The 25,276-nt window shown below is 46.4% G+C and overlaps 3 protein-coding genes and 1 long non-coding RNA gene across 15 annotated transcripts in view; 2 read left to right on the top strand and 2 right to left on the bottom strand.

Annotated features, from left to right (window-relative positions):
• Window positions 1-283: 283 nt before the first annotated feature.
• On the top strand, window positions 284-3,868 carry Mov10 (Mov10 RISC complex RNA helicase). Of its 2 annotated transcripts, XR_001452151.2 has the most exons (6): window positions 284-442; window positions 502-641; window positions 697-1,565; window positions 1,629-2,978; window positions 3,034-3,209; window positions 3,286-3,868. XR_001452151.2 is itself a non-coding variant. In XM_001360677.4 (5 exons), the coding sequence occupies exons 1-5, from the start codon at window positions 398-400 to the stop codon at window positions 3,084-3,086; spliced, it is 2,457 nt and encodes an 818-aa protein (XP_001360714.4). In that variant the 5' UTR covers window positions 284-397; the 3' UTR covers window positions 3,087-3,868. The 2 variants fall into 2 exon arrangements, 1 of the variants encoding a protein (XP_001360714.4); XM_001360677.4 differs by having other exon boundaries at window positions 3,034-3,868.
• Window positions 3,468-25,107, bottom strand: LOC6898360 (uncharacterized). Of its 5 annotated transcripts, XM_015184114.2 has the most exons (9): window positions 24,639-25,107; window positions 18,703-19,476; window positions 9,934-10,325; window positions 9,486-9,853; window positions 9,199-9,330; window positions 8,553-8,962; window positions 7,238-8,090; window positions 4,704-7,070; window positions 3,468-4,645 (listed from the first exon to the last, which is right to left on the bottom strand). In XM_015184114.2, exons 2-9 carry the CDS (start codon window positions 18,845-18,847, stop codon window positions 4,084-4,086), a joined length of 5,229 nt encoding a protein of 1,742 aa, XP_015039600.2. In that variant the 5' UTR covers window positions 18,848-19,476; window positions 24,639-25,107; the 3' UTR covers window positions 3,468-4,083. The 5 variants fall into 5 exon arrangements, with proteins under 5 accessions (XP_015039600.2, XP_015039601.2, XP_002138413.2 ...); XM_015184115.2 differs by lacking the exons at window positions 18,703-19,476; window positions 24,639-25,107 and adding an exon at window positions 12,404-13,180; XM_002138377.3 differs by lacking the exons at window positions 18,703-19,476; window positions 24,639-25,107 and adding an exon at window positions 12,611-13,179.
• The window catches only part of Elk (Eag-like K[+] channel), a 73,127-nt gene continuing 58,294 nt past the window's right edge, over window positions 10,444-25,276 (top strand). For 2 of the 6 annotated variants that reach the window (XM_033378759.1, XM_001360682.4), the window contains exons 1-3: window positions 10,444-11,168; window positions 19,643-19,971; window positions 20,037-20,186. The gene's annotated coding sequence lies outside the window, so the exon portion shown is untranslated. The remainder of the gene's footprint in view (window positions 11,169-19,642; window positions 19,972-20,036; window positions 20,187-25,276) is intronic. The other 4 variants (XM_033378761.1, XM_033378760.1, XM_015184122.2 and 1 more) reach the window with 4 other exon arrangements.
• On the bottom strand, window positions 13,500-16,197 carry LOC26532562 (uncharacterized). 2 transcript variants are annotated; one of them, XR_001452152.2, is made up of 3 exons: window positions 14,396-16,197; window positions 13,973-14,314; window positions 13,500-13,880 (listed from the first exon to the last, which is right to left on the bottom strand). It is a non-coding gene; the product is annotated as an uncharacterized lncRNA (long non-coding RNA). The 2 variants fall into 2 exon arrangements; XR_004468904.1 differs by having other exon boundaries at window positions 13,507-13,880; window positions 13,973-14,994; window positions 15,112-16,197.

Raw genomic sequence — 25,276 nt, forward strand, 5'->3', positions numbered from 1 at the left:
TAATACTGAACTTTCTCTATCTATTTTTTTTCTCCGTCCTTTCTCTATACTTAAAAAAGGGCAACGATATTTTTTACCAGAACTGCGCTAAAGTTCTTCAAGTTTCTTAATATTCTTGGAATGAATTTTAATACCCAATGGTCTACAATGGGTTAAGTTAATCAACAGGAGATCAAACAAACGGCCTTCGATACTATCGACTCGATACATCTCTAAGATAGTCGCAAGATGTATGACCTGGAGAAGGAGAGCGGAGCAAGCGCACAATGTGGCCGTATACCTCAAAGTTCGAAATACCGAAGAAGAGTTACCAGACAGAGCTAAGAGTTAACGGAACTTTTTTTTACTGAATGCTTATCGCGCAATCCCTGTTTTTACTTGTGTATTCTTGTTTTTAATGGCATCAACGCGCATGCACGCAAGCGGGATGAATCTGCAACTTGTGAGTGAGCATGCAGCACAACTAGTGGAAGCTCGCTAATAATGAATTTCAAATTATAGTTAGATCGGCAGCTGTCGCATATAGGCACCGAGGTGGATTTTTGGTTAAAACAAACGGTACAGCTAAAGCTAGCGAAATCGGAACCATTAAACGGAACGAATGCCGGAGGAACTATGCCGGGAATTGTGATACAGCACGGGTAGGTGAGGAGTACCAGGGAGTGCATTTTACTGTTTTCCATTCAATTTTTGCAGGTCATCGGGCTTTACGCGCGACCTGCCGTACTACGAGCCCAATGCGAAAATGCTGCAGGCCCATACAAACAATTTTATGGACGACGATTTGACCGACAATGACGCCATCTTTGCGCATTATTTGAGCACCGAGAAGTTGGAGTTTTACAATGCGTCCTCGGTGATGCTGACTCTGCTTACTATCGAGGATGTGACTACAATGAAGCTGTACTCGCAGCTCACCGAGCCGGATGTGGCAGTTCATAAAGTACATAGAAATGCATTTCGTGTCGCTCTCACTGCTAGAGATTCTGTCAATGCCGAGGAAGTGGTGTCCCCGGGAATCGATGAGATTGTCTTGATACCCAAGTGTAGTTTAATGGCCTCGCCGCTGCCAAAGGAGCTCATATCGGCCCTGTTTCCACATCCGCATGAGCAATTGCCTCTTAAAGATCCGATGCGCCGCCATGTGGCCAGTGTGGAACAGGTCTGCCGCACCAGTGTTCACTTCAAGTTCAGTAAGGAAAAACTTCCAGACGTCAATGTGTTGCAGTCGCAACGCTTTCATGTAATTCTCCGCTCCACGCGTATTCCGTTTCGCTTTATGTACCGCGCTGTCAATATGCTCCCGGAGATGCCAAGTCTCCGTCGTTACCTCTTTCCCTTTCCGAATTGGCTAACCACAATGATAGAAACTTCGAAGATTTCATTGCATGACTGCAATCTTCCATCTTGGATGCAAATCCAACCGCCGCCCCCGCAAGCTCCTCCAGCACATATTTGGCTGCTGAACGAGACCATAGGCTACAATGAAGAACAGTTGGAGGCGGTGCAGACGATTGTGGCTGGACCCAATCCCAAAGCTCCATTTATAGTGTTCGGACCACCAGGTAAGCATCAGGTATGCTAGCCACAGTCGCTAGCCACACAATTCACACCTTCTATCCATTCAGGCACTGGCAAGACCACTACCATTGTGGAGGCCATTCTACAGGTGCGCCTTCGACGACCGCAAAGCCGCATCCTTGTAGCAGCCGGTTCGAACTCGGCCTGCGACACGATTGCCATGAAACTGTGCGAGTATATCGAAGGAAACTTTCGGCTCATGTTTTTAAGGAAAAAGGCGCTGATCCGAATCTATTCACGCAGCATATTCAAGAAGGGACTGAAATTGGTGCCGCCCTTGCTGCTGAAGAACTCCAATTGCTCGGGCCATTTGTTCAGGCATCTACGAGTGGGTAATGTGATTACGTATACCATCATCGTGGCCACATTGGTTACTGTCGGCCGCCTGGCTAACGATGGCTTTGGTGACTTTTTCACCCACATATTCATCGACGAGGCTGGAGCTTCCACCGAGCCGGAGACTATTATGGGCATTGTGGGTGTTAAACAGAACAAAAATTGTCATGTAATTCTGTCCGGAGATCACAAGCAGCTGGGAGCAGTGATCAAAAGCAGCCGGGCTGCGTCCCTTGGCTTGAATCAATCTCTCATGGAGCGTCTACTGGCATCGGATTGCTACAAGGTAGACGAGAACGGCAACTACGATCGCACCCTTCAGGTGCGTCTGCGTCGTAACTATCGGTCACATCCCGAGATCGTACGTCTTTTTAACGAGCTCTACTACGGCGGAGAGCTAATCGCAAAGGCTCCGGACGAACAGGTCAACCTTGCCGCTGAATGGGATGTGCTGCCCAATGGCCAGTTCCCCATCATCTTCCAGGCCACACATGGAGCCACCGAAAAGGAGGAGCACACCACCAGCTCCTTCAATTCGCTGGAAGCAAAGGTTCTGTGCTGGTACGTCAAGCACTTGATAAAAAATGGCCTTGGCCCAAATATAGAGGTAAAGCAGGAAGACATCGGTGTGGTGGCTCCATACACGTCTCAGGGCAACCTAATCATTCGGAAGCTTAAGCGGCAGGGCCTCGGCAATGTGGAAGTTGGCAGCGTGGAGACCTATCAGGGCAGAGAGAAGCTCATCATCATTGCCACGCTGGTGCGTTCGTTCAGCAATATGGGGTTCATGCGTAACCCGCGTCGCATCAATGTGCTCATTTCGCGACCCAAGGCGCTGCTCATACTGATTGGTAATCCCGTCACTCTGCGCCATCATCCCGACTTCAAGTTCATCATTGATGAGTGCATCCAACATCAAACGTATCTCTTCAAAAAGAGAGATTCATTGCACTCCGTGGTAAAACATGTGGCTATAAGCGATTTGGAAGATGGCAAAAATGTGAACACTGCAAATCCGAAAAAAGCCTTAGTTAAAGCCAAGCAAGTGATCCCAGAAATGGGTAAGTGCTTAAACTACAGTCTTTGATTTATTTTCCTATACCACCTATTTTACAGATAAAATCTCCACCACCATCTGTGCCATGATGAATGCTTTAAATATATCATAGAGCTGCGCTCTTCCCTAATCTAAATCAAACAGAATATTCTAGAGATATAAGCTAGGACTAACGGCTGCCGTACCCTGATAATTATAAGTGCAAGACCCAGAGACTGACTAGAACATTCCTACAGTACGCATCTGTTTGTAACCATTTACTTTAATTTTTTTTTTTAATTTTATTTGTATTATTTGTCTATCTGTAACAGTGGGCTGCCCTTGCTCTTGCGGTCTTTAAGAGCTGTAATAAGCGCTCCATTTATTTCACTGTAAACGAAAGGAAAAGAACGTATTATTTGAGAAATTCCTCGGACCGGATGAGTCGTTCACATGAATGGATGTCGTTTGGTACGCTCAACCGGATTGATAGTCAGATGCAATTGTTTAAGCATTATCATTTAGAGTATATATATTTAAGCAGTGTCTCTATATAATTAGTAATCAGATTATAAAGAATACAATACAATGGAGTTGCTGCGTTAGTTTTCGAAAAATGTTTAAAAATAGTTACGATCTTGCTTGCGGAGGAGCCTGTCATTCATTTAATTTTTTTGTCCATCGCCTACCGTATAAATTCGTTCAGTCTTTGTTAATCAACAATTTTACTTTTTTAAAGTGATTAATGGTTTACGTTTGTTTTGAGTCAGAGAAATGTGCACTTAACGAGAAATGCAAAGTTAATTAGAGAAACCTCAATTTAATGAACTTCTGCAATGACTGTCTCCTTTCGTTCGATATAAAAATTTGTGTTCGCATTTTTGGTTTATAATAAAATATATATATTAAATATTATTATTATTCTGTGTGTAGGACATATTAAACGCTCTCCTTAGATGTCTCTCTTGCGTGTGAGAAACTACATTTGGTATGCACTTATAAAAGACCCCGAACCCAGGAGGCGACGCTCTTCGTCAACAGCATCCATCATCAGGGTGAGTGTGTTGCGGTGTGATTTTGTGAGTGGGTGATGGGGTACAACAATATCTACGTGGGGTTAAGACCCGAGATTAGAGTATCATTCGCCGCACGCCGCACTCCATGCAGAACTTGGCGTGCTCGATGATGAACCTGCCGCCACACTCGTGGCAGAACTTGGACATCTTCATACTCGAACTTAGGCTGGACGCGGAGTTACAGCTTAGCAGGGAATGCTGCGATGCGGTTGGAGTCAGCGACGCCTGCCCATTGTTGTTGTTGTTGTTATATACTGGCTGTGATTGCACCTGCTGTTGCTGCTGCTGGTAGTTGTAGTTGCTATCTGGTCTATTGTGCTTCTGTTGTTCCTGCGGCTGCTGCGTGGACATTGTCAGAGAGTGCTCCGATCCACTGGAGGATTCTGCTCCGTCGGTATTGCCATTGCCAATGCTATTGATAGCCCCGCCGCCGCCATAAAGCCTCTGACGTGCCTTGAGAGTGCCATAGGCAGTGTGCGCCTGGGTCGAGACATCAGTCATGGCGCTCGGCAGCTTGGCACTGGCCGTGTGCGGACGCAGCAGATTCTGGTTGCGTGGTGTACCCGGTTGTAGGTCGCCGGACCGCTGGCGCGACAGGCTGTAGGGGGAGTTGGTGCTGCAATACAAATGAAAAACAAATTATTCAATGAAAGTCATCATGGCAGATTACTCACCTTCCATAGGCAGAGTCGGAGCTTAGCTTGGAGCTAGCGCCGCGACGAGACGAGTGGGACGAGGACATGGGATAACCATCGAGACTGCTTAGCTCGTCGGAATCCGCTGATGCTGAGGGTGTCAAGGGGGAGCTGGCCTTCAACTGATGCTGCTCCTGCTGCTGGAGCTGTTGCACTGGCTCCGGATCCAATTCCCTTGCTGTACCCTGCTCTTCGGGTCTTCTGATGAACAGGGTACGGATTGAGGCGCCGGCATCCTCGCCCAGTTGCCGAAACTCGCTCTGCATTTGCTGGATCAGATTTTTAGCGTTATTGACCTGGACGGAGTCGCTCGATAATAGGGCCAGTCTGTTGGCATTGCCAGCCAACTGGCTGGCCCGATCATCAGGCCCGCCCTGGGCGTCGACATAGGCGTCCTCTGTATCGCTGATCTTTCTGAACCGAGCGTGCTCCGGCTCGTTGCCATTCTCTATATGCAGCACGTCGATGGGCGTCTGTGAATTGCCCACCATGTGGCGCAGCGAGTCGGGAGAAATTGGGGAACGGCCGTGGGCATTTGTCTCCGTCTCGATGCTGATGAAGATCTCCCGCTTCTGCTGATCCTCGACTGGCCTCTTCCCCACCATCTGCACTGGCATCTGCTGCATCTTTTCGTCGTGGCTGCTACCACTGGATGCATTCGATTGCTGGCGCTGCATCTGCATCTGCAATTTCTCGCCTCCCTTGCTATTCGAACTATTCGAGTTGGATCTGTGGGTGTGAGGGTCTTTAGTGGGCTGTGACTTGGGCTGAAGGATGCTACTGGTGGTGGCCGGTCTCAGTGTGGCTGTAGTGGTCTGTTGTGGTGTCGAAGTCGCTTTCTGGAACGAGCGTTGCCTGCTCGTCGTGCGATTCAGCAGGAATTCGCGACAATCTTTGAACAGCGGGAACTGCTCGTCGTCATTCTCGTTCTCGAATGAGGAGAGAAACTCCTCAAAGTCAAAGTCGTCGAAGGTGGGCATGTTGCCCATCGGCATGACCAGGGGCAGTGGATTGGCCAGTAGTTGCTTCTGCTGCTGCTGCCAGCACTGCTCGTCGTACTCCATTGAGGACCGATTAGCCTCATCGTCGGCGGAGCACCCCGACGAGGCATCGCCATCCTCCGGCGAGGCATCGTACAGAAACTGATTGCGTCCCAAGCGCATCTTTCGCTTCAGCAGATTCCTGGCCTCTCCGGACTGACGTCGGTCGTAGGTGATGGTCGACTGGGAGCTGCTCCGACTTCGGCTCTGCGACAGCTGCTGTGGCGTGGAACTGGCATCCGAGGCTACGCCGCTGGACACGTGCAGATTATCGCATGCGTTGATCAGCTTTGGGTCGATGAACTCTCCGCCGCCCGCTGCGGCCGGACGGCCAAAGCCGAAGATGCTCTCCAGCTTGATGGGTGTTAGGGTGTTCGCCACACCGCTGACGGGCTGATGGACTGATGGCGTCGCCGTCGCTGGTCTGCTGATGGGCTCCAGCCGCAAGGGGGTGGCAATGGGCTGGTAGTTGTTGGGCACCCTCTTCTCGTTATTCTCCTTGGCCGACACAGAAACTGGGGGTGGGGCTGTGGCTGGTGCTGATGCTGATGGTGTCACCGTGGTCAAGGTCAGGGGCGGCAGCTGGCCGGGATTGCTGGACGTGGTCAGGTTCTTGGCCGAGTTCTGCTTGCTCAGGTTGTTGCTCTTATCCTTGAGCTCTTTGCTGGTCAGCTGACTGGCGGCTGCCACCTCCGCTGCCTTGGCATTCAGCTCTTCCAGCTCGTGTTCGTATTTAAGGAACACCGCCAGGGAGTCGGTCTTGGCCACGTTGCGCCCGGGCAGTGCCTGAGCTGTGGTGTCACTGGCAGCGCCAACGCCCACCGGTAGCTTCAGCATCTGCTTGCGGTTGGACGTACTCGTATCCCGGCGGACCACGCGTGGACTGTGGAAGTCGTTGACGCAGGCGGCGCGCACCGGCATCTCGTCGTACTCTTCCGGCTTGAGGAAGTTCGTGGAGATGGGGCCCTCGTCGGAGAGACCCCGCTGTATGGTGGGGCGATAGTTGGTCGCAAACAACGGACGACTAGGCAGCAGCGGTGTCCGCCGGGGGCCTCGTAGAGAGGAAGTGCGCCGGAAGTTGGAGGCAGGTGTGGGTTTCGGTGTGGTCGGCGGTGCTTTGCTGCTCGGCATGGTCAACGAGGTGGTCATGGAAAGACTTGGTGTGGCTGTTAGTGTGGCTGTTGGGGGAACCGAAACCTCCTCCTGCTCCGGCGGCGTGCCGGGGGAGCAAAGCTCCTCCAGCTGACGTTTGGCCGAGAGGAAGGGATCGTACTTGTCGCCGCTGACACTGACTCCACTGAGGCCGCTATGCAAGAGATTGGAAAGTGAGAGAAAGAGCCCAAAATGGTAGAAAGTTTCTGTGGTAAAGTTCTAATGGTAACCCGCCCGTCTGTGCATAGCCTGGCTGTCGTCTGGGTGGAATGGCATGAGGAGGAAGAGGAGGAGGGTGAATCAGATTAGCAGGCTACAAACCTTTTGAAGGTGCCTCCGCGGCGGGAACTGGGAAGCGGGTGGCTGTCGTCCTTGGCAGGCGGCTCCTTGATGTACATTTTTCCATCCTCGTCCTGCTCGAGCATCACCAGACAGCGACTGATCCTGCTGCCGCTCTGCTTGGCCACAAGAGGCAGCTTCGTGACAGGCTGATCGCTCTCAGCTTCCACGTCGCTGTCCTCGACCTGCGGGAACTCTCCGCTATTCGGACTGGACGTGCGTTCGAGGATATTCGCGGACCTCCTCATCATATTTTCCTCGCTCCATTCCAGCTCACTCGATTCGTTTTCCATTTCAATGACATCGCGCTCGAACTGCAGGCGATCGCTGCCGAGCTGCAGTCTGGGCAGCTTGGTATGGCTCATGGTGTGGCCGAGGGCCTCCAGGCTTTGCTGCAGCTGGGGCATGGGCAGGGCCCGCATGGGTAACGAGCTGTTCATCTCCATGGTGGCCTGGCCAGTCCGCTTCTTGGGCCGGCATACAGTACGCGTGGTGGTCGTTTCCATTTTGATTTGGATCTCGGCTCGCGGCGAATCGTCCTCGTAATCGGAATAGGCAACACCCGGTCTCCGCGACAGAGGCACAAGGCTGCAATCCATATCATCTTCGGTCGATATCTGCATGGAGTTCGCTTTCTTAGTTGGCGATGATGGTGACGGGAACGAGGCTTGGGTCATTTCCTGCTCCAAGTTGCGCAACTCCAAGCTGGGATGCTCCCGTGTGCGGATGCGGCGACGTGCCTGCCGCACTAGCGATGTGGAGGAACGCACCTTCACTTTAACCACCTCCTGCGGTGTTTCATCCATTTTAGTTGCTTTTACGATGGTCGTAGGGTCTGACGTGGGCAGCGTGTGGGTGGATGGGAGGTTGCTTCAATTAGCTTATAGTTCGATAAAAAATCCTGGTATGAATGGGTTCTATTTTCTCAAAGTTTCTATCTGAAATCTAAATGCCATGTTCCTATAGGAACCTCTACAAGACTCCTATATACATATATATACTCGAGACTCTCGCGTTACCCTTCACTTCTCCCTCTAAGAACCCATCCATTGGATACCATAGCTGCACCTAGACAGCCACTTATAGAGCTTAATGCATCGGTGATCTTTTTGGAATGCTTTTGAGGAGGCGGCGCGCATTAATTACGAACCATGAACAAGTTCCGGCTTCTTAGATCCGACAAGTACTCGTAAGCCAAGTTAATTGGGCAACTGCACGCTACGGTCAGTGGAACCCCATGGCATCCCATAAATAGAAGATATACCCCTACATCTGACTATAGAACCCAAACCCATACCTTTTCGCTTGATCAACCGATTGAGATCCTCGAATTTGAGTGCCGGCAACGACATTTCCTTCTCGGCAGCATCGACCCTTTCCCGATTGGTCATCCCTTTGCGGAGCCTGGCGACTGGCTTCAGCGGTGCCGCCTCCACACAGTCCAGCTGGAGGGTTTCACCGCTGGATTGGCTTCGCAAGCGATCCATCGTTTCGGTGATGCGGTCACAAGTCGCGATAGGCTTGCGTTTGGCGCGTAGGACGCGCTCCTTTGGCGGAGCTGGGGCTGCCGGTGGATCGTCGTCTTGGGTCACGCACAAGGTGACTGTGTTTTGCGTGACTTTTGTGCTGGATCCCTCGGCCTTGCTGCGGACTGCGGGCGTCCCGTTCTTTGGTTGGGGCCGTGCCAGCTTCTTTGCTTTAGGAGGGCTGAGTGGGAGGAGCATGAGTGGAGTTCGCTGATGGATATATGTATATGCTCTAACTACGGTGAGGCGCAAGGCGCAGTACGAAGTATCTGTCTACCAGAAGGATACGTTTACAATTACGGATACTGGTGGGGATACGGGGGATTAGTCAACGACAACCAAAGCAACGACAGAGGAGCGATTGGGTTAGGTGTATCTAAGTATCTCTAGTCTCTATATCTATCCCTTGGTACTTACTTATCACTGTGCACGGACGAGGTCATGGAGGGGAGCGACATCAGGCTCTGCTTGGGGGCCGTCATGTCGCCGGCTTCGAGCAGATCCTCGTGGTTGCCGGAGTACTTGTTCCGGTTGATCGAGCGCTTCGTCCTATAATTATTCATTGCGAGTGGAAATTGAAACGGCAAACAGAAAAAAATAATTGGAATAATAAATTGGTAGTGTCTGTGTGTGTGGCAAGTGTGTGAATAGTGTCAAACAAGAATACATATGTCAAAGGACATGTCATCGAAAACCAGGCTTACTTGAGATTGGGCGGCCTGTACTGCTTCCTGGCGTCGAGCCGTTCCTTTGCTTTCGACGTCTCCTGGGTGTTGGCCAGCTTAATGGTGGCCTGAATCGCTTTCTCCTTGCACCACTCCACATGCCGGTCGAAGGCCTTCACGTTGAAGTTGCGCTCGCAGTGGGGACAGTGCTCGGAGGCCACACCCTTGATACGCTTGGCCAGCGAGCGATCGCGGGCTGGTACATGGTTTGGGTCGCCTGCGGGCGATGTTGCAGCAGCTCCTGTTCCTGTTGCTGTGCCCCCCGCTCTACGCACGGAAGCTCGGGCCGTAGAGCGAACCAGATCGGTTTGAGAGTTGCGACGAATGGGCAGAGGAGAGCCCACACTCTGAAGATGCAACAGCATCCAGAAGGAAAAGAGAGAGAGAGAGTTGAGCGACGGCTCGATCGATTGGCAGATGGACTCACGTCTGTTGGTATTTTGGATCCCGTGCCTACGGGATCCCGACTCCCAGCGGTGGGGGTGTGAACTCCAGACACCTTCTCAGCATTGGGCAGGCCAAAGTTTTTGGGAAGGACATACGTGGAAAGTGCTGTGCCCTCGCGGCGCTGGCGCGAGGAATCAAAGGTATTGCGCTTCTTTGAGATCTTCTCGCAGACGACGACATGCTTGCGCAGGGCATTCAAGTTGAAGGTGCGGCTGCAGCACGGACAGGGCGTCAGATCGCTGGGGTTGATGGCCACTATCTCGGGCACGGGCAGCGGCAGTCCTCTGGTGAGCGGCGGCGGTGGCGGCGAAGAGGGCTCCTCCTCCTGCCCGCATTCGGGCGCTTCCAACTCGGCCTCCGTGTTGAATGTGGCTGCGTGGTGCGGTTATATGGAAGTAGATAATGTGAGAAATCAATTCTGTTTCTGCGAGCCTTTTGACAATGTTTTGTATATTCACAAAATAAAAGCTACATATATTTCAGTAACACACTCAAAATTGCGTCAATTAAAATTCTCGACAGTTTCCGCCCGATTAGAAGGTCTCTGGGCCCGGGCCCAAAGGTGGCAAAGAAAGTTCACTAGGGAAATGCCAAGTAACTTTCCCAGTGGAAATGGCTCGCCGCCAAGTGGGTGAAAATCACTGGCAGTCAGCGTCAACGTCATTGTAGATTGTTTTTTGTTGTTGTTGTTTTTGGGCGACAAATTGCCTTTCCCGGCCATTTGTCAGAGTCTTTTTGTCTGTCTGTCTTCCCAAAGAAAAAGACAGTAGAAATCCCCCAAATAATTTATAGTTATTATTTGGTTCGCTTTTGGCGTGTGTGACCAGCCTATAAATTTTTATTTATCTTCTGATGAGAAGTTGCTGTGGCCATTTTTGGCAGCTGGTCCCCGCCAAAGAGTGCGCTTATTTGATTACATTCCGAGTGCGTGGCCGTGGGCGTGATTCTGAGCATCCATCGGATGGCAGGTGGCTTCGATGTGGTCTGCCCACGAATGCGCGCTCTGTTCTTTTGTTCATTTCGCTATAATTTTTGTCTGCTTGTTTGTTTTTTCGCGGTCGCAAGCCAATATTTCGATATCGATTTTCAAGTCATGGAGTTATCAGTGATCGATAGCTAAGCAGTGTTTACACCATAATTTAGTTTTAATTGTGAAAAAATCTTTCTCGGTTGTGTGTGGGCATCAAAAAATAATAATTAACATCATATTATGGGGTAAGCAAAAAAGACCATCAATGATGGCAGCTACTGCCAGACAGCGGCAATCCAATTACAATGCGAGGCCAGCGGAGCACCCACGACTGGCTGCCAGCAAAGATTACATCAATCAACGGCACGCATGGGACAAGGGGAGCAGAAATTTCCGCAACATCTTGGGAGTCCTCCCTCCTCCCCCGTCGCGGGGACAGCTTCTCTCGTTTCAATTCAAATCAATGCAAAGTGTTATGTTACGCATTCTTTTCCCAAACCAACAACTCAATGAGAAGTGGGTGAGTGGATGGGCACCGGCGAAGAGCCGTTGCACACGACTGCTCTGGCCCGTGTCGGTGCTAATGACGCCCGCAGAATGCAACAGAATCAAATCCACTGCTGCATTATATGCATATGCATATGAATCCACTCTTCCCACTTGAGATCTATAATAATAACAGCATCCCTGTCCAATGGGAGCCTGAGCAGATCTGGCTGCATGGAGAGAATAGAGAGATTCGGCCAAGTGATATGCAGATGGTCAAGAGTTTACTAGATCAAAAGTTGAAAGCCCTACAACTGAGTGATGAATGCAATTTTCAATAGACTACATACATATGTATATACATCTACGAATGTGTCTGTTCCCTTCTTTCACAATCAAACGATTCCCTATCCACATCCATTCCATCCACTAGTCCGCGTCTAGTCGGTCCCAAGCATTTTCCATAGTCTTTCATGGGTCTTTTCGTTGCCCATGTTGTCGGTCCGCTGTTGGGCAAGCTCTATAAGCCACTTAAGACTTCAGTGGGCCCATAAATGTGTTGTTTTCTGATGTGCAATATGGTAAAGCATAATACAAACGGTTTTCTCATTCCAGTTCTTGGCCACACTTTGAACTTCCAACTGTTTGACACTTGGCGATGCTTCCCATGAACCAAAACAGTGGGAACCTAATGAAAGGGCCCGTCCCCGTCCCTCAGTTCTCAGTAAATCATTCAGATTTTCAATTTCGCTTTCATTACGAGTATTTGGTCAAACGGGAGGTGACATCATTCGGAATTGATAAGAATACGAGTACTAGAAGGAGTCAATGAAAAGGTCGTCTTGGCATTGGATTCTTCGAAGCAGATTAAGCAGCTGTTCCAGCATTTACATTTTCCCCCCCCATTTAGCGCTTTCACTTGGTCAATTTTGTAGAAACTAAAACGGTTCATTTAGCATTTGTGTATTTGTTGTTAATTTGCATTGAAAATTACTTGGCTTAATTGCTGGGGCTGTTGCTGTTTCTGATGGTTTGGCATGCAAATGATTGTTAGTTGGTTGGTTAGTGGACAACACGTCGATCTTATTGACAACAATCAGAATGCGTTGCAGTTGATTGTTATTGTTAGTTTCTGCTGCTGTTGTTGTTGCAGGTTCAGTGGGCGTTGCTGCGCCCACACCTGGAGGCGTGTCCGACTCACTTGACTTGGCATTGGGCAGATTTTTCTTGCCTTTATTGTTGCTGTTGCTGCTGCTGCCGTTGCTGTTGCGTTTTAGGGAAAACGTATTGCGAACGCGCGAAAATGTGGACAGCTGTTGCTGCGGCTGCTGATGCTGCTGCTGCTGTTGCGGCAGTGATTGTTGCGCCTCAATAAGCTGCAACGAGTTGAAAGAACTCTTCAGCGGCTGCTGTTCAAATACGTTAATGCTGCCATTTCCACAGCCATTTCCATTTCCATTTTCGTTTTCGTTTTCCCTTTGATTGCAGAAATTCAGCTGAGCTTTTTCGCTGACCAGCAAATCATTGAGTTGCTGGTACTCCTCGTAGATGCCCCTACTGTGCCGCTTATTGATTTTGGCCAGTGGCTGGGGTTTCTGCGACTTTGATTTAAAGATCTTGTTCCACATTTTCTTGCTCATCTTGCTCAAAATTTGGAGTACGCGCCTCTCTGATGATTATTCACTTTCCCGATATTTCGTTATTTTTAAACACATTTCACATTTTCCGCGCTCCGCACCGTTCCGCTCTTTCCAATTGGACTTCTCCTTGCGCCGGCGTCTGGTTCAATTTTGAGCGGCAGCAACATCACCGCCAGCCCGCCAGCAACATTAAGCTTTCGCTAGCAACAAGCTGCCCGCACAGTGGGCCTTTGGACCTTTTGGCTTTCAAAAATCATACTGTGGACCATACTTATTCTTATAACTTTGGCGGGGCTATTTTGGATGTTTTTCGTTCGTAGTTACGACACATACATACGTACATATGTCGCTCTAAAACACAAATCGTAGGTTGGTGAACTTTAAGTATGTATATTACCTAAATTAAATTTCATGGAAATTTGCATTTTTAAAATCTCTTAAAGACTTATCTGAATATTATTCTTAATATCCAAACCGCTCATAGGATTTTTGATTTGGGCCACCTGATATCCACTGTGCGACTTGTCGGCAACATGTTGCCGTGCACATTTTGCATGGAATTAAAAATAGTTGCACTCCAGTTTTGGCTTTAGCTGCGGTGTGGGTGGGTGGGTGTGGGTGTAGCTGCTACCAGCAACAAAGGCCACCATTCTTTTCCAACTTATTCCCTCCTTTTCTGCTCTGGGTTGTCTGTTTCCCCTTCTCTTCGTTCTCGCTTGGTGAGGGTATTGTGGTTTTGAGCAGATATTTGCCACAAAGAGATGAAATCATAAATTATGGTATATCTTGATCAATATAGCAGATCATGTCAATACAGCCATGCCCATTTGTCTGTTTGAAGGTTTAACACCTTTTGCTAAAATCGGAGCCAAAAATATAGGGATAACTACATATATCTTATAGCTGACATTGGGAGTTTATACATATGTGTAAGAGTATCAACAGCTTCGGTATTCGTCTTTGGACTTCCTTTCTTGTTTGTCTTGTCTTTACGGCTGATTTATTTAAAGCCGTCGCCGCTGCCGACACTGCCGCCCGTTCCGCCGCCAAATGTTGCTGAACCCTTGGCTGCTTAGACCGTCATTCATTCCACTCTGAAGTCGGGCAGAATGACTGCCAATTCCCCCCATTTGAATATATTCGAATTTCTAAATTGAAGTAGTCTTTGGCGCGACTTCCTTTCGGGCCATCAGTCAATCAGCCTAAAGACTAGACATCAAAGTGGATCGTTTCCTGGACAGTGGGAATTGGATCCACGACTGGTACTGGGTGTAGTACGTATGTACATATGTACAATAATATGTAATTATGTCCACTTATGGCACTCCAAAGAAACATCAACTTACTTGAATAAGTTGCATAAGTCCGCCAAAAAAGGTAACCGCCATCGGAGTTGCATGTGACAACGGCAGCAGCAACATTTGGCGAGCTCAGCAACATTTGGTGTTGCAGGCGGTTCACATAAATAAACAGCTGGGAGGGGAGTTGGAGGCGACACATTTGGCTGAACTGATGAGGACAGAACTTTTTAGAGAGTCTATTAGGTAGCTCATGAAATTTTCCGAAGATATATAAAAAAGATATAGTCATCTTCAGTCGGTGGATATCTCGTTGAGCCTAAGTAAAACCACGCTAAAATTTGATTTTCTGTCTTTCTTGATCTCTTTCTTTATTGTGCAGTGTATTCCACATTCGTTTTACTCCTTTTATTCATCTTTCCTTTTCTGAGTATCTTTCGTCTGCTCTTTTTCGTATCTTGCTGTGTGGCTGTGCTTCTGTCTTGAATTGAAATGCGAATGCACTTTTGAGGAGCGATCTTTTCTGGTCGGACCATACGATCCCCATTTGTCGCTGCTATAAATCACAATAGCGAGCAGCATCCGTTCAGACTCTGACTGCAGATGACGTCACCCATCCATCCATCGATCTCTCTTATGCAAGACGCCTTGAATGCAGGAGAATCCACAAAAAAAATATAAAATACGAAAAAACAACCATTATTGCACGTGCCAAAAGCGAGAGGCATGGGGGAGGGAGTAATGAACTTGGGGCCGGGACATACTCGGTTATTTATATCTATTTTATCGAACCAACAACTTCTCCTGCTCTGGGGGACAAGAGGATGCGGGGTACAAGGCGGTAGGGAGAGGCGCCCTGGGGTTGTGGGCGGCATCGTTTGTGGTCGCCCACGCGTCTCGACTCTGACTTGCCCTCAACATCCTGATAATCTCTTATAATTGTCACGCTCTGAGAGCGCAGCCGAAAATAGAAGATATGTTGCAGTTGCATATACATATGGTTCATACATATGTACATACATGTGAACGATGCATCTATCTCGCTCTACCGATTTTCACGCTTTTCACGGCAGAGCCCTCGGGACAAAAAAAGGGGCGCGTGCGTATAAATAGTCAAAGTTCTCGAATCTAGATGATGTGTTGTATGGATGGCGTTTTGGGGGCAAGGCGGCGACATGACACAAGCACAAAAACAAGGCAAAAAAAAGTGAACTTAAAATTTAATATTTCCTATGCACTGAAAGAAATTAGAAGGACAAATGAAAGAAACCTGACAGGAAGTCCAACAAACCTATAATTCTTTAATATGATATTGTACTGAAAAGCATACTGATTTAAGAATTCTTTTGTACTTCGAATCATGTAGTTTATATTATACGTTGTATTATATACTCCAAGCTAATATATTTAAAGATAAAATTATAGAGCAACCCAATACCTTATCCATTCAGAATTAACCTCAGGTGAACTCTAGAAGTTCCCACTTCTGTCTTCTCTGTGAGAGCACTTCCTTTCTTATGATGGAATCTTCTAAATATATTGCGCTAGTGTATCAGAATCGAATTAGACTTCCTAATGGTACTATGGGTGACATTTAGATGGCCCCTCTCTACAGCTCTTATAGCTTCTCCCCATCCTCTCTCTCTTCACATATCAACAACATCGGTGCGTCGTATTTTCCACTAATTAAGTTCTATTTCTTCCAGTCGTCGCCACTCCACTCCCATCCGTCGCTCCCTCCCCTGAACCTTCAGTTCATTGGCGCTCCCCTGTAACAAATACTGTATTTTGTTGATTTTGTTGTTTGTTTCCTTCGAGCGCATTTTGCAGATTGCACAATTTTCTGTTTTCGTTTTTTGTTGGTTCTGTCTTCGGTTCTGTTCTGTTTGGAACTCAATGAGATCGATGTTGTTGCTGCTGTTGCTGCAACAAATTGAAGTTGATTTGTTTGTTGTTTGCTGTGGCTGGTGCTGCTGCTGTTTCTTCTGTTGATTGCTTTTTAGAAAGTGTGAAACACTTTTGTGTCTGGCTCCGATTCCATTCGGGGGGCCTTCTTCCGTTCCTCACTCTTTCATTTGGCATTTTTCGTGCTGGCCAAAGTGCGAGGAGAATGGTGTCGTTAATTGAGGTAGGTAATTTCCAATCGGATTCGGAGTAGGTTCGAAGCTCGATTTGGGGTCGGAGGTGAAGCCAAACGATTAGCGAATCGATTTGTGAGTGGCCCACAGCGAATTGAATGTTGAGCGAAATTGAATTAGATCATTTATAGTAGATTGAAATCAATTAAAACATATCTTTTAGGGGTATGTCATGAATCACTACGAGTTTGGCGTATTTTTTTCCAGTCAAAAGAAGAAAATAGAGGACTGTAGATAAGCAGAACGGCAAAAAAATACAAACATTGGTCATTACTTAAAAAAACGTTAGTTTAGTTGTTTAAATAAATCGCTTGAATCAAAAACGTAGTAGTTTTTCATCCAAAAATAGCAGCAAACTTGCATCACAGCAACACTGTCCGTAGCGTAGTTTTAAAGCTTAAGCAAAAGCTTTATTTTGCACTCGACTGCTAGCTTTCAGCCGTTGCCGCTTAAGGGCAAACAAAATCGTGCATTACTCTAATTACTAATTCGAAAATAAAATAAAATTAGGAAACAGCTACTCGTATCCGTCAATGACAAATTTCTGATCGAAGAACTCATCCTAACAGGAGAGTGACTTTGCGATTCCGGCTGGAACACAGTAAATGTTTTGAAAACTGGTTTCGAGCCAGACAATGAAATTCCTCTATATATAAATTGCGTTTTGCACAAACTGGTTGGATATTTGACTTTGGAATTCATTCTATAAAATAAGCATTGTGTTCGGGCTTTGCTTTGCCACTAAATGTGGTTCAATGTCAAGGAAATTCCATGGCAGACAGAGAGGCAGAAAAAGAGGAAACTCAAGTGTGGGCTGCTGGCACATTAAGCCGAGGGAAGTGGGTCATATGCCCCCCCTGGAGACCATTTAGGCCATATATGCAGATGGGCCATTACAATCTAAATCAGTCAGACAGCCAACAAGGCAGCTGGAGAGTTACAATGGAATACTCGTAGTTTTTTCTCGTACGAGTATTTATTATTTATTAGCATTATCGGAAACTTGTAAAAACTGGCACGCAAAGTCTCCCGACGTGACCGACATGGCTAAGGCGGAACGCCCGATTTATGTCAAGCTGCGAGTATATTTATCTGCCCTATGAATATGGCATAAAAGTCGAGCCTAGTTTTATTACTTTTTGGTTTCAATTGCAGCTTGAATTCCATTTAATTCTGCTTTGTCTTTGTTCTGTGGCTGATTTTTGCCAAAAGTTAAGCTGAAATTCCTGTTTTGGGCTTTTTTAATTTAATTAAGATTGATTTAGTTTAGTTGACGCTGCTGACTGCAAATGGAAACTGACATAGATATGTCAGTGTCTCTTGTCTGTTGCTTGACTTCTTTTTCTTTTTTGATTTTTTGTGGAATTGTATTTGTATTCATTTTCAGTTTGTTGAAATGCCTTCCACGTTTTTGTGTTCGATTTGGTTTGGAGTTTTTTGTTTTTGTCTTTGTTGCTTCTTTTTTTGCAATCAACAAATTATTTGCAATAATAACTGATGTCATCTGCAGACTTCAAGCGATAGAAAGTTTGTTTAACAATATATTTTATCATAGCGGAAAGCGTGAACAATTACCAGCATATGTATGTACATTTACATATATTTATGTAATTTTTATATTTCCTATATCCTCCTTTTTCAAAAGGTTTTCAATTGTTTTTTATTGTAAATTCCTATTTTTTATTTCTATTCAAATCTTTTATTATCCATCTATAAAACTTCTATTAAAATGTAATTTCACGTGTGTATTTTCCGTTTATTAATACAGCGCCATAAAAAAAATTCATGATTTAAGTATTGCATTAATTATTATATTTTTTTTCTCCCTCACACTCCGCTTCCACTTCATTTTCCCCTTAATTGGTTTCCCAAACACTTCCTTCAACACCGAAGAGCTGCCGCAGGGGGCAGCACTTTGTGCGCCTGCGCGGAAGTCGACTCAATTTGAATTTTGCCGCTGTCTTTGTTTTCGAAACTCGAAATTCGAAAAATGCAGAGTTCGACAAGCACTTAAGACTTAAGGGTACAAGAGGTGTGTTAATAAACGGCTAGGCCTGCTCAGTACTCCTTCTCTCTCTCGATCTCTCACAACTCAAATAAAAATTGCACGAAGAGAGCGCTCTCTGGCACCTCTGCCTCACCTTATATTCACAGAGCTTGAGCTTGTTCCCATGAACATGTAAGTACAATAGTATTTGTTGGGTTTTTGTCGCTTACCGAAATCAAAGTGATACATTGTGGGGAGTTCGCGAGGTGTTGTTGTCCGCGTCACCGAGTTGTGGTGCATCAGGGGGGTTGACGGGGGTGTGGCGATGAATATCGCCTCCAGCTGCCGCCTGCTGCTCTGCTCCGAAGCTGCCATTTTCACATAGACTAGACACACACACACACTGTCGCGAAATTTATGCAATGAACTCGCTTTAAATTTTTTGTTATCTCTCTTCCGCTTTTTTTGTTGTAAGAAAAACGCGAGCGCGTCTTTAGTCGCCGGCGTTTAAAAAAGCGCCAAACTCTCTTTCTGCGAACATGCAAGTTGCTTTATCGCGTTTTTGCAGTATCTTTTTGGGTGTTTTAATTTATATTCATTAACAATTTTGCCTCATTGCCAATTAATCATCTTTCGTTTTCACTGCACTTTCAAAAATTTGGAAATACTTTTGCCTTGTTTCTTTTGTTGTTTTCTTTTCACAATATTTCTTTTTTCTTGCACGCTATTTTTGGTTATTTTTTGCCGTAGTTTTTGTGATTGGTTCACATTTGAAATTCGCTTTGTTCGCAGCCAGTTTCCACCAAAAACTTATGGAAATGCTGCGGCTGGCATATAATTTGAGACTGCGATTGCCGCGACTTGCAATTGGAGTCGAGTTGGGTCGCAGTCCCTCCACAGCGCCTTCTACTCCTGCTGCCCACCTCCACAGTCGTCTACACCTCCTCCGCCTCCTCCTCCTCCACCGCCTGCGCCTCCCTCGTTGGATTCGTTGTCGTATGGATCTGTAAAAGGTCAGAGCGTGAGATATGAATTTTAATCGAGCTGTCAGTGCAGAGATATCTTGTATACTCTTTCAGAGGGTATGATGTATGATATCATATCCAAGGCTTCGACGCCCGAGGCTACCCTTTTTTTTCTTTTTGGTTTTATAGTATCTAAGCATTTCAGCAGCTACGAAAGGTGAGGAGCCAGCAACAGCCAGAGAGATAGATTGCGCTGCGCCAGGCCAAATACCAAATAAACATTCACCAATGGGGCTAAGCGCATATTAGCTAATTTGCGAAAGCCATCAACAGACTACGAATAGCGTCAGACAACCGCTGCAGAAGCGTGTAGCTCTATCTAATGAATACGCAAAGCAGAATATGATGAAATCGTCTAAACTTAGATACGGATTTCATGGGGCTCGGCTCACGCAATCCCCCAAACGGACAATGAGAGCGACCAGGCTGGTGGAACAAGGGAAAGGGGACAGGCTGGCGAGGATGATTAAATTGGTTTGTTGTTTCTCAGACACATTTACCTAATAAGCCAATCAATTACCGTTTACTATTCGTTTCAGCCGCTAAACTTCGCCTTGAGCCTCCCGATTGGGGCGCAGTTGGAACGAGACTGAGCCTCTCAGAACGAGCCCGAGCATTTTCTCTTAATTGCGAAATGAAAGTGAACTGAACATCTGCATTAAAAGCAATTGAAGATCTTTTGTGTGTGAGTGAGTATTACCCCCTGCATAGTACATAGATATTGTATCTGTATCTCTCCAGCTTCTCTCAGTGCTTGAGAGAGTAAGCAAGCTCTGTTTGGGGTGAGCGGGTGGATCGAGGGGTATCTTCTAATTATACTTTTTTTGGCGCTGCTAATGGTCAGACTCGACTCTGAGCCATGCCATGGAAGTATTCAATGAATTGGAACTAATTGGTGCGATGAAAATCTGTATAGGAAAGGTCAGGGCCAGGCCCATTATTAGATCGAGCTGAAGGCCAATCATCTGTAATGATCCACCCACACTTGACCAAGTAGAAAATGTTCTACTCCATGAAGATGTCACTCCATAGATACGAGTGCCTATGGATAGGCTAATCTAATAACACGCCTGTCAATACCTATAGTATGTTAGCATACAACGCAATCGATAAATCCTTAGTTGTGTTCAGAAAGTCGTAGATAAACCAGACGCCATATGTTATACAATATAGAACAAGTTTTTTATGGTTGCTGCTGCTGCTGTTGTTGTTGTTGGGTAATTGTGTGTTTTGTGTTCACTTGAAGCGACAAACCCGTTTCGATTTTCCCATGTGCCAGAGCTAATTTATGCCGCGCTCTGCTCCTCCACTCCAGCGTTCCACCAAATTACTGGTTTCCTTCGGGGTCTACGCACAGATAAGACTTAAATTTATGTAAGATTATTGTGCATAATTCGAGTTGAAAGGTTTTCCTACCCTGCCGCACCCTCACAAGTCCAGTCCAAATGTTCTGTTATGCATATGAAGTGGTTTTCGGAACAGTCATAAATGTGAGGGCCATATTGGGATAGGGCTGCTGTTTGAGGACGTGCTCTGAGTCTCCCCGCCAGTCATGAGTAACGCAATTGCGACACCTGATTGTGCGGCTTGGAGAGATTCATGGGAGGGGGGCAAATAGCTCTGTTACAATCCTAAAAGTCATGCCCACCAAATCTTCCACTTCAAACTGGTTTCCTTATTTGGCTAATTTATTTATTTATGAATATCACATCTCATCGTTTTCTTGGAGAAACATCATCATGATTTACCACCCACTCGAGGCATACCGAGACGCTGACGAACCGTATCTAGATATTTCTTCATTCCGAAATTCGATTCAAACATGCAACTCCCACGTTCGCAACTCAAGCTTTAAGCTCGGCTCCAAGCGCTGCAAGCTCACACAGGGATGGGACGGGAGAACAGAACGTGGAACTGAAATGTGGCACAAATATTGAACCCACTTCTTGCCACAGAGCATTGAACCAAAGGCGATGTAAACAAAAGCCCACTTGGAGCTGGTCCCCCAAAGAGCTTGTGACAGCTGTCTGCCTCCAAGTCTGACTGTCGTCGTCGTTCCAATTGGACAAGCTCACCTTCAAATGCAGTCGTTGCACATGCCCCACATGGCATGGCCATTCCGCATCACTTTCGGTTTGGCCCACTAACAGATGCCAGAGAGAGGGAAAATAAGTGCACTGGAGTGGACATTGTCTTGTCTTTCGTTGCTGTCGAAGGTCACGTGGCGTCCCCACCACCAGCTGTACGAGGTGTCGGCTTACAAGATCTAATTTCACGAATAAGTAGATAAGGTACCCAAAATACCCATATGCATATGTTTCTTTTCCTTTTTTTTATTTGTTATGGATATGCCCAAAGGAATCGACTGGGTCCACAGATAAAGGCGATTCGAGGTACTTGAGTACTTAGAAAGGGTATACTTATGAGACTTGTTAGATATTCCACTTTGCCAGTATTTGCATAGAATGTGCATTAGAAAATCAAATGCTAATGCTGTTAACCAATCAATGTGAACATTGACTTTCAATTGTATCAATTAAAGTTGTTTTTCATTGCACTGTCGGGCAATTTGTCAGCATATTTCCCCTTCCCCCCACAAACCGCACAATTAACGCGAACATGATCCACTCACAGTACCCGAAACCGATTAACCGCAGTTCCCACCTGTTAGATCATCATTATGAGGCGGGAGATCATTATGGGTAGATGTATTATAATTGAGGCAACAGGCTTTCGCTGGATCCGTTGAAGAAGAAAGCCATAAAGAGCAGCACCCATAGCCAGACCCGTAGCCGTACTCGAACAGGTTGAAGTCACACTTTGGAGACTCTGCTTTGTTCCCAGTGCTGATGTCATTCGGTAATCATCTAAACCCCGTCCCGTCGCACGGGGTTTGCTTAGAACTCGACGGCACGTCACTCGACTCGAGAGTCGAGAGTCGAGAGTAGAGTCGACTAGTCGTGCGAAGGTTACACACAGAATCTTGAGACGAAACGAAAAACACTTTCGGAGGCGTGTTCTGTTCCGTTCGCCGGATCTCAATTTCAAATCAGAGAACGGACGCGACTCTGTCAATAAGTATTTGTCCGTACACCGCCCGTGTTTGATGTTAATTGCAGCTCTACCCATGCATACATGTATCCCCTAAATAGTATCTGTGTGCATATCTGTAGCCTTATGCAAATCTCTTGCTGAAAGCAATAGAAAAGCATTTGCCAGCCTGCCTCTTGTGATTGCCGCTTATTGGGCTTTTTGGAGCGTTGCAAATATGCATGGAAAATATTTACCAACTGTGAAATATGTTGCGTTTTTTTTGTTTTGTGGACGGAGCGGGAAGGAAACCCCACAGAAACTAAGGAAAAAGCAGAAACTGATGATTGCTTGATTGGTATTTATTGCTGGAACTGCCAGGGATTGCGATTTGAAATAAGTTATTAGAGATACAGATAGGTATTTCATATATGTATTCATATTTTCTAAATAATTTCCTCTGTATTTTATTATTCTGATTATCCTTAGATCTGCATTCAAGTTTTAAATTTTTAACAAATTTCCATTGGGGAAAACTGCCAATTACTCGCCTCTACCTTGTTGATCTTCTCTACCAGGGCTAACCACATTCCATGCCAACTCATGCTGCCACATGTTTCAACTGCGTCGCCTCGCGAAATTCCAAAAGCTAATTAACGTCAAAGTTAACGAGTCCAAGCCATTTGGCTTGGGTACAGTAAACACCCCCACACTGACTCCCAATCCCTTGCCCCCATAAGCAAATCAGTTACTTAGCCTCGATCTGCAATTAGCACACAAATGGCGACCGAGGAGCCGGCAATGAAATGGCGAAATGCCGGGCCGAAAGGAGTTTCCTCGGGCCACTGTGGGTTTATCGATTAAACACCCTGAAGGGAGCAGCGAAAGTTCTCGGAAAACATGGCTATAAATGGTATAATGACGCCAGACACTAAAGCCGCACCCAGCTGGCCAGTCGGCGGTGGATGTAATGTCCTTTGGCCTGGGGACTGGGGGTTGCCCCGGGTTGTTGTTGTTTTTGCTTCTATTGTTTTCTGTTGTTGTGCGGCAAACAACTTTAAGTGGACTTGTTGTGCCCGGCTGGGGCAGCGGTTGCCATGGAGCGATTCCACCCATATGTGGATCCAGTTGGGTTGCCATGTGTTGTCCCTACTCCTTTTATCTGACCAAACACATCTGATCCAGCCGGGAAGCACCCATTGATTGCCCCCTTGCATGCCAACTTTGACCAAACAACCAACCCAAAGGAGAGCCAACCAAAGCCGAAAACTAGAGCAAGACCCCACAAATATATGGTATGTGTGTCCCTGGCCATATCTTATCGGATAGATAAAACAAATTCATGGTAGTAGGCAAAAATCAAAAGAGAAACTGAGCGACCGGAGAACCTTATCTCTACGCTGGGCTCTGTCCGAGCCTATCAAGATGCAAACATAATGCCAACGCGGATGAGGTCTGGGAATGGGAATCTCTCCCATATGAGTGCTGGATAAATAAATTTTGCGCATTAATTTAATATTTTGTTTCCAATACCTGCGCTATATTTATTCGACTCTGGGGATGATAAGGCAAATTCAAGGTGGAGATATGTCTGGAGAAAGAATAAACGATGATAAGTTGAGGCTAAGATGTATGGGTATAGAGAGAATGGAAAGTTGAACAAATAGTGAATGAAAAAAGAGGTAAATAGAAAAGAGCACTAGAATAAATAGAAGGTACAGAGATATCCGATATCTTTAGACTCGATCTAGTATTCCATTAAAGAAATTACACACTTCCGCTACGAAACCTTTCCCATCATTAGATAGATACCTCATCTACAGCACTGTCTATAGTACTTCAAAAATGACGATCTCAACTCGAGAGAACCACTTGGTGTTTACTTTCCTATAGCTAGAGTTTTACTCGTTGTTTGCTCTCGAGTTCTAGATGTTTACTTCTCCATAGGTGGGTCTCTCTGTGTGCGTCGTGTACGAGTGTGTTTACCATATCGATACAGAAAAAACTGCTAATGAACAATTCATGGCTATAATGGTGACTAAATAATTGGCTATTAATATAGCTATTTAACTTATCAACAAATTCCAATCGGAAATGAACTTCAAACTTACCTTTGGACGGACGAGTATTCCTTTGGGAGAGTGGCTGGCGCTCTAAGTAATTGAAAATCCTCAAAGTCCGGTCAATGGAGCTCCCCTTGAGATGGATTAAAGCCCTCTCATATCATATATCATATCACAATCACCCATACACACAGACACTCGCACTCACACAAGTAGAACGGAAAAGTGGGATCAACCTTCTGGGCGCCACTTTCCCCCTTCCCCTTTCGATAAACTGCTGGCCCCAACAATGAGGATAGCTTTACTTCAGCGAGTTTTATCGGGCTTTAATTTTGAAATTTATGTTATTTATGCAATTTTTAAAAGAAATCAGGTTTTATTTTTTCTCAAAAAAATATTTATTATCTTATTTTATTTTGTTGTTTGCTGCACACACGCGACGACAACGACAGCGACGACGGCGACTCCAACGTCTCGGCGATTCAACGAGCGCGCAACGAATGAGCCGCTCCGCGTCTCTGAGGCCATTGGGTGCTCTCTGCCTCTGCCTCTGCCCGGCTCTCTGTTCCGCCCTCGCTCAGCTGCGCGTCGGCGTCGCTGGGGCTCCGTCCAGAGCTGCGTCACTACGAAGTGAACTTTTTTGGCAACCCGGTTTGAGCCGAATTTGTTTGGGGCCATAATGCGAG

Source organism: Drosophila pseudoobscura, chromosome 3 (genome assembly GCF_009870125.1).
Source record: "Drosophila pseudoobscura strain MV-25-SWS-2005 chromosome 3, UCI_Dpse_MV25, whole genome shotgun sequence".
Classification (NCBI taxonomy): Eukaryota; Metazoa; Arthropoda; class Insecta; order Diptera; family Drosophilidae; genus Drosophila; species Drosophila pseudoobscura.

Coding starts and splice junctions, on each gene's coding strand:
- Mov10 (XM_001360677.4), top strand. CDS start 398: ATGGCATCAACGCGCATGCACGCAAGCGGGATGAATCTGCAACTT. Junction 443..501: donor GCGGGATGAATCTGCAACTT/GTGAGTGAGCAT, acceptor TTCAAATTATAG/TTAGATCGGCAGCTGTCGCA. Junction 2,979..3,033: donor GCAAGTGATCCCAGAAATGG/GTAAGTGCTTAA, acceptor CCTATTTTACAG/ATAAAATCTCCACCACCATC.
- LOC6898360 (XM_015184115.2), bottom strand. CDS start 13,049: ATGAGCAAGAAAATGTGGAACAAGATCTTTAAATCAAAGTCGCAGAAA. Junction 9,331..9,485: donor TACAGGCCGCCCAATCTCAA/GTAAGCCTGGTT, acceptor GAATAATTATAG/GACGAAGCGCTCGATCAACC. Junction 8,963..9,198: donor TCGTCCGTGCACAGTGATAA/GTAAGTACCAAG, acceptor CCTCCCACTCAG/CCCTCCTAAAGCAAAGAAGC.